The sequence below is a fragment of the Entamoeba invadens genome (assembly GCF_000330505.1).
Source record: "Entamoeba invadens IP1 unplaced genomic scaffold scaff_1105074725243, whole genome shotgun sequence".
Classification (NCBI taxonomy): Eukaryota; Evosea; order Mastigamoebida; family Endamoebidae; genus Entamoeba; species Entamoeba invadens.
Window position 1 is genome coordinate 109,539 of NW_004443511.1, and position 7,710 is coordinate 117,248.

The 7,710-nt window shown below is 36.5% G+C and overlaps 5 protein-coding genes across 5 annotated transcripts; 3 read left to right on the plus strand and 2 right to left on the minus strand.

Moving 5' to 3' along the window:
* Nucleotides 1-84: 84 nt before the first annotated feature.
* Nucleotides 85-3,622, plus strand: EIN_206730 (serine-threonine protein kinase, putative; the record flags this gene model as incomplete). The annotated part of the gene is made up of 2 exons (XM_004258379.1): nucleotides 85-1,551; nucleotides 1,628-3,622. 2 exons carry the CDS (start codon nucleotides 85-87, stop codon nucleotides 3,620-3,622), a joined length of 3,462 nt encoding a protein of 1,153 aa, XP_004258427.1.
* Nucleotides 3,623-4,254: 632 nt separating this feature from the next.
* EIN_206740 (ubiquitin-conjugating enzyme E2 R2, putative) lies at nucleotides 4,255-4,920 on the plus strand (the record flags this gene model as incomplete). The annotated part of the gene is made up of 1 exon (XM_004258380.1): nucleotides 4,255-4,920. One exon carries the CDS (start codon nucleotides 4,255-4,257, stop codon nucleotides 4,918-4,920), a length of 666 nt encoding a protein of 221 aa, XP_004258428.1.
* A 122-nt stretch (nucleotides 4,921-5,042) lies between these two features.
* Nucleotides 5,043-5,711, minus strand: EIN_206750 (hypothetical protein; the record flags this gene model as incomplete). The annotated part of the gene is made up of 1 exon (XM_004258381.1): nucleotides 5,043-5,711. The coding sequence occupies one exon, from the start codon at nucleotides 5,709-5,711 to the stop codon at nucleotides 5,043-5,045; it is 669 nt and encodes a 222-aa protein (XP_004258429.1).
* Nucleotides 5,712-6,294: 583 nt separating this feature from the next.
* Nucleotides 6,295-7,119, minus strand: EIN_206760 (hypothetical protein; the record flags this gene model as incomplete). Its single annotated transcript, XM_004258382.1, has 1 exon — nucleotides 6,295-7,119. The coding sequence occupies one exon, from the start codon at nucleotides 7,117-7,119 to the stop codon at nucleotides 6,295-6,297; it is 825 nt and encodes a 274-aa protein (XP_004258430.1).
* A 364-nt stretch (nucleotides 7,120-7,483) lies between these two features.
* EIN_206770 (leucine rich repeat containing protein BspA family protein) lies at nucleotides 7,484-7,695 on the plus strand (the record flags this gene model as incomplete). Its single annotated transcript, XM_004258383.1, has 1 exon — nucleotides 7,484-7,695. A coding segment is annotated over one exon (212 nt), but the record flags the coding sequence as incomplete, so codon positions are not given.
* Between the last annotated feature and the right edge of the window lie 15 nt (nucleotides 7,696-7,710).

Sequence of the window (7,710 nt, forward strand, 5' to 3'; positions counted from 1 at the left end):
CAGTGCGATGGGACTGAGGGTTGTACGTCCTCATGTCTTTGTGACATCGGGTATAGTCCAAACATTGAAACGGGTATTTGCGAGATGAGCTGCATATATCAAGAAGGGTGTATTGGCGGATGCTTGAAACCAGACACTTGTGAGATCTGTAACACAACCAAGGGATATGCGGCTGATTGCCAAGGGTGTACAGATGATCATATGTGGTTTGGCGAAGGGGTGTGCCTAAAAATTCCTAAAGATAAAATGTCTTGTGGTGGGTTCTTTAAGACGGTCAAAAACCTTTCAGATAGTGTTTTGAACTCTACTATGAAAGATAGATTTGAAATCGATCTGGCAAACACTGATTTTGGAGACAACGGTGAGGTGATCATTCCAGAACTCCCAATAGGTATTAGAGATATATTACAAGTCACCCGATGTTCCAGATTAGTCGAACCAACTAAACCATACACTTATGGTGTTTGGATTAAGATCACATCAGACAAGAAGCAATACGTATCTATTGAATTAGATAAGAAGTATTCAAGAGAAGAACTGATATTAGCATCAACTCAACAAAAGAAGGTGGGGAACTCAAGAGGAATGGTTGTACAAGAGGAGTGCCCTGATTCTACTGATATTAGTCAGTCTGTGTATTGTGTTTACAGAAACGGAGGGTTTTCAAAGTACATCCAGTCGCCAAGAATCATCACTTCTATGAATGAAGGTGCAGTCCAATACATCTTTGTCCACTCGAAGTATGCTGCTGAACAAATTGGAGAATTTAAGATTTATATTAACACCATCGTTCATGCATGTTCCTCGAGTTATAACGATGTTGAATGGAACGAAATGGCGAGTTCGTCTTTTACAACATCTTTGAATTTGCAATACTCAATTCTCTCTACGTCTGTGTGCTCTATTGACCTCGTGAAAGGATTCTGGTTCAAGATCCCAGGCGCCGATGAGACTTTAGAAATTTCAACATGCAACTCCGCGTCCGAGTACGACATCAATCTGGACTTACTGAGAGTAAAAAATGATGGTTATAACTTGAACTCGTCAACAACCAACTTCACTTCTATTGACTGTGATGATGCATCAAAGGCTCAGTGTGTCAGAACAAGAACGGACGGATGCAATTCATCGTCTAGACTGGCTAGAATGGTAGCAACTTTGGAACACGACTCTGTATATTTTTTGTTTGTTGGGATCAACGAAGAGTATTCAGCTACTATAAGATTGGATATCAAAACGACATGTCCACAGAGCTGTGGTGAGAATGGTATTTGCTCGGCTTTTTCAGGACAGTGTGAATGTCTTGAGGGATTCGTTCTTAAGGACAGTGTCTGCACAAAATGTGGGAATGGTGTATTAGATGAGAACGAAGACTGTGATTTGTCAGTAGCTGGCTATATTGATCCGAAGTGTGACTCCACGTGTAACTGCAAATTTGGACATGAACCAAAAAGTATTGGAGGAGTCACAAAATGTGCAGTGCCAACATGTGACAACAAACAAATTGATGAATACGAACAATGTGATGGTGGGTTTGGATGTGATCACTGTGTTTGTTTTTTATTATTTTTTAATGTCGTAGTGAAGCACAAATGAATTATAAATGAATACAAAACTCATCGAATAGGTCTGTGTCAATGGCACCAAGAAATATGCTAAAGCGAGATTTGACTGTATGGTTTCAACATGCGGCAATAAGAAGTGGGAGAAAGGAGAAGAATGTGATGGTGGAGACGGGTGTGTAGAGTGTGAATGTCAGCCAGATTGGTTCAGCCAAAATCAAGCGGACTGCTCAAGAATGTCTTCTGCTTTGAGAAACTTCTTATTCTGGGGTATCGGATGTATAGCATATCTTTTGTTGTACCTCTTCTTGTTGTTCTTGATTGTCATTTTGTATGTCAGAATTACTCAAAAGATCAAGAAGGAGTTGGATGATGAGAAGTTGGTTATCTTTGAAAACACCATCATTCCATTCGATAAGACCAACTCGCAGTATATCGACTTGAGACAAGAAAACCCATACTTCACTTTCTCGTCGAATAACATCGACTTTGGGGATACAAGACCTGAAATTAATGAGCCAGTCACAACGGATATAACACTCACAAACAACTGGAAGGAGAACATGCACTTTACGTTCCACTCTGGTGACTTTGTGAAGTACGAAATCATGTGTAAACCATTCACTGGGACTATCAAGCCAAAAGAACAAGTCAAGTTATCAATTACTTTCATGGCAAAGTGCACTACTATTTTGAACGAGAAGGTCCCAATTACTTTGAGATATGGACAGCTCCAAAACATCATGAAAGACATCAAGAAGGAGAATCCAAATTTGATCGCACACGCTTCACAGTCCTCACAAAATTCCGAGAGTGATAACAAATCCAAATCTTCGGGAGCTGGATCTAACAAGAACAGTCACCCATCACATCCAAGTAATCCATCGAACCCTTCAAATCCATCAAATCCATCGAAGAGTACACCGAGTGGATCAGGAAAGTCCAATTCTGACGACTCAAAGAAGAAGAAGAAAGGGAAGTCCAAAGTGTCCAAATTCCATGTCTACTTGAACTTACAAGTCGAGTCTGCGTTGTCCACTAAACTTGATTATGAAGAAATTCACTTGCAACACCCCCCTATTGGAGGTGGAACATTTGGTATCGTCTACAGAGCGGAGTGGAGACGAGTCGATGTTGCCGTCAAGGTCATGAAGACTGATTTGGTTGGTTTGGCTGAGTTGTTACCAAACTTTATGCAAGAAGCTGAGATGATGGAGCGTATTAGATGTCCATACATCGTCAATTTCATTGGAAGTGTCGTGACGACTGATACGTTGTGTTTAGTCACTGAATTCTGTCCACTTGCTTCTTTAAGAAAATTCATGAAGGTCAACGCGATGACTGATTTACTCAAAGTCCGATTCTGTCAAGATATTGCAAAGGGTATGGAGTACTTGCACCACAACGACATTTTGCATCGAGATTTGAAGACAGACAATGTGTTGGTCTACTCGAAGAATCCACACGACCCAATCACCGCTAAAGTCACTGATTTTGGTACCTCAAGATCATTCATTGAATCGTCTGGGAAGATCGAATTGCAGAACATTGGTACGCCAGTCTACATGGCGCCTGAAATTAACAAGAAGGATCAGATGACATTGAAGAGTGATGTCTACTCATTCGCTATTTGTATGTTGGAAATCTGGTTGGGAAGAGACCCATACGATCCAGCCAAATTCCCCGATTCGGAGTCTATTCTCAGATTTGTCGGTGCGTCTAAAAGACTTGAAATTGCAGACGATTGTCTTTTCAAGAATATCATTCAACAAAGCTGGAGGAACAAACCAACGGAAAGACCAACATTCAAGGAAATTGGGACCGCACTTGACACAATTCAGAAGAAGTTGAACGACGCCTCAAAATCAGACTCAAAGAAGGACCACTCCGGTTCAACAAACACTGGGACAAATACTAAAGACAAGAGTATTTCATCTTCTGAGAAGAAGGAAACTGCTGAAAATACTGACAATACCAACACCAATACAAACACTAACACTCAGGAAGAAAGTATTGAAGCTTCCGTCTCTTCACAAGTCGCTGGCGCTGACGAAGAGTAATTATTTAAATTCAGTCGTTTTTGTTTCCATTCTTTTTCAAATTTTTTATATGTTACCGAATACTTATAACACATTCTATTTTAAATCTCTAAGATTTTTATTTATTTGTTTTTTTAATAAATATAATACTAGTATTTAAAAAATTTTTTAGAATGAATTTTCTAAAAATATCGGCATTTTTTTATTTCCAAATAACTTTAAAATCATATTGTTTTGTCGATATAACTAATAATGATAAATGTTTTATAAAAACTATCAATGTAGGTTACAATATAATTCAACAATTATTTACAAAAATAATTAATAAATAATATAAAAACCATTAATGTATAGTTTTGACTAATTTTTTTAAACATTTTTTATTATTTTGTATTGAACTACTTATAATTAATAAATAAATTAGAAATAAATAGTTTATTTTAAAAAAATAATTTAGTAAGTTAATGATTAAGTTAATATACAATAATAATTAAATAATGTTTACACGTGTAAAAATATAATTATTATTTAATTAAGTTTTGTTATAAGATCAAGACTCAAAGATTGTTAAAAAAAGAAAAGGTGAATGCCAATTTATACACCAAAAAAAGAAGGTGTTTTCAAGTAGAACAAAGAACTAAAAATTATAAAAAATGTCACTTGCTGCGAAGTTTGTCATGATGAATTACAAATCGGTTTTGAAAGATCCAGTTGAGGGTGTCTATGTACAGATCAAGTCCGACGACAACGTATTTGTCTGGGACATTTGGATGGAAGGCCCAACACAAACCCCATACGAAGGTGGTGTTTTCAACTTGGAGATGACTTTCCCACAAGACTTCCCAGACAATCCCCCTAAGCTTGTTTTCAAGAGTGAGTTCTGGCATCCTAATGTCTATCCCGATGGTAAAGTCTGTATATCTATATTACATCCCCCAGGAGAGGATGAGATGTCTGGTGAGTTAGCGTCAGAGAGGTGGATCCCAACACAGAGTGTTACATCGATTCTTCTTAGTGTCATGTCAATGTTGTGCGATCCAAACATGTACTCCCCCGCAAACACGGACGCTATGGTGATGTGCCGAGATCACAACAAAGAGTATCTTGAGAAGTGCAAAATGGTCTCTAAAAAAGGAAGGGCAAGCTTACCCGCAGGTATTAAAATCCCGCATCCAGACACTGACAAAATCGAACATCAAAAACAAATAGAAAAAAACAAAGGGACTGTTTTGGGGACTTCTATGGAGATCGACATGTTTGATGATATGGACGGTGGAGAGGAAATAATATACGACGATGACGAAGAAGAGGAAAATTAAAATTCCATTCACAAATCACTTCTTTTTCATGTTTTTGTTTCATTGTATTTGAACGAATAAATAACACTGTTTTTCGTTGAACAATAACATAACTTTGTATTACAAATAACAAACAAAATCAATCAAAAACCATGTTGGAGGAGTCGAAACCCGAGTTGAGAAGTATCGTTGTGATACACAGTAAAAACGTTTTCCTGTGGGTACGTAGGAAGTGGAGTACACTGATATTGTGAACGTGAAGTGTTTTGTTGTGGAGGTTGGAAAAAGGTGTGAGGCAAGTTGTTTGAATTGGAGACTTGTGGAAAGTAAATACCGACTGTCCCAGTGTTGTTTGTGACACTCTCACTTTGATGAAGCTGTTGGGGCGACTGTTCTATTTCATTCTTCCAACACCAACAGCCGGAAGTACACGAACAGACGCCAGGAACACACTGATCTTGTGAACAACAACAATGGCCTTGTGAACAATGACACGGTGCATACTGCGATATCGTCTGGAAAAACTTTGTGCAGTCGAAGTAACAAGGACATGTCTGTGAACAGTGTCCAGTCTCTTCACATCTGCAGTCTGGAGAGCACTGATGCTCATCACCACAACACAAACAACCAAACTTTTCTGGACAGATGTGACCTTCGGGTGTTTCTGAATACTCTCGGATTAAAATTGAGATCAATTGGTTCAGCGTGATATTGCCCATTCGCTTTCGTAGTTCTTCGAGTTTTGTGTACATCGTCTTGTGGACACGGACGCGTGTTGTGTTCTGTTCGTAGTAGCATTGTGGTGTCTTCATCACAAGTGATTCGTTTGGCTTATTTATTGATTTTTACTGTTTTATTTCCTACATTTCATTGGCTAAAAGGGTTGTTTTTTATGATGTGTATTTTCGACAACAAATCTTATTTATATAATTTGTAAATATTAATAGAATAAAATTTGTTTTGAAAAGGATTAGTTAAAGATTTATCAACTAGTTTGGTGTATGGTTGTTGATAGATAATTAGTAGTTACAAATAAAAAAAAATATCTATAATATAACTTCTAATTTATAATCATTATTTATTAATAAAATATAGTTTAAAAAGTTAAAAAATATTACAATTATCTATAATTATAATATATAAATTATTAACCATAATTTCGGGTTTTAAAAACATTATTTCACAATTGACAAAAGGATTAATATATTTTGAATTAATTTTAGTTTTTATAAAGTGATATTTTAACTTTTTTAAAATTAATATTATACTATTAAAATTTTTATTGAATTAAAAAAAAATTCAATTAAAACCCCCCAAAAAAGAACCAAAATGTTATAAAGAGCTATATGCAATAGTAAAAAAAATTACTAAACAACTAAACCGTTCATTAAACAATTACTTTTTATTGAGCCCTTTAAGAATTGCAACAATTTCAGGGTCACCTTTTTTTATGACCAAATTAGTAGACTTAGAAAGTGCCTCGAGTCTCTTCACGATTAACTCGTTAATATCAGCCCCTCTCCCTTCAACAAATTCACCGTCGAAGATGTAGTTCTCGTAAGAAAGTTGTCTGACTGTTTCTTTGACGTTACTTTTGTTTCCCGTTGTAGTCTTTGTATCTAAGTCGAAGCCAACATCTCTGAGTAAATCCATAAGAATGTGCAGTTGTTCCGCAACTCTGTATACCTCTTGTCGTCGAGCAGCCGTCTTCTCTGAACAACCGCCCTCGACATCCTTTCGGTGCAATTCAGACATCTTCTCTCCGACATTCTCGCGGACGTCAATAGCCTCCTCGTCGCTCTCGATTTTGATGACTGTGAAAAAGGGGAGTGTGATCTTCGACTTCTTTCGTGGGTGTTCAATGGTGACATCATAAAACATGTTGAGCAGTGCAATGAAGACGCCTTGCTGCTCTGTTTGATAATTTCGACTCTTCCTAAATCCCTGACTTTTCACTTCAATATCTTCTTTAGGTTTGTCATCTTTCTCTTCTTTCGAACTTTTCTCGGACTTGTGTTCATCCGTTTTGAATGGCTCTTGATTTATTGTTGTATCGAAGGTGTGTGGAACTGGTTGAGGCACTTCTTGAGGTGGTTGTGTGGTAACGGGATTGGGTGATGGAATGACCGGATTTGAAGGTTGTGCGGTGACTACGGGGACAGTGATTTGTGCGGGTGTTGTGATTGGTTCAGTGGAGGTCTCAAGAAGTTGGATATCCATGTAATTTGGTGATTATGTTTTATCTTTTTGTTATTTGAGAAATCTGAAGGGAATTTTTAAACTAAAACATATAATTTAAATAACAAGAAATTGGAAGGGGTTTTGTTTTTCTCTTTTTGGTTTGTATTTTTGTTTTTGAACTTTTTTCACTTTATAGGGAATGACAAATAAACTAAATATATATAATTAATTGTTATAAAATACAATTCAATCACTGTTATGTTTTTAGTTTATTTATTATTAAAATATTTTTCAAATGGTTTAATTATAAATCGTTTATTTTATTATAAAAAATACCATTTTGATATGTTATATAACACATTATAATAACAATTTCTATCTCTATTGACATTGAGTCTTAAAAATGCATTACTTTGAAATGACGAGCAGACTTGATGGGTACCACTTGATGATTGTCTCGAAATACTTTAATACAATAAACGACTTTAAAAACATCGAGTTTGTATGTAAAAAGTTTGGAAACACAATGGACAAATTCCATTACAACCCGATTCCAGTAACTCAAGAAACCCTCCACTACTTTACAAACATCGAATCCCTTTTTGTTTGGTCGGAGTTTGATGACCACTC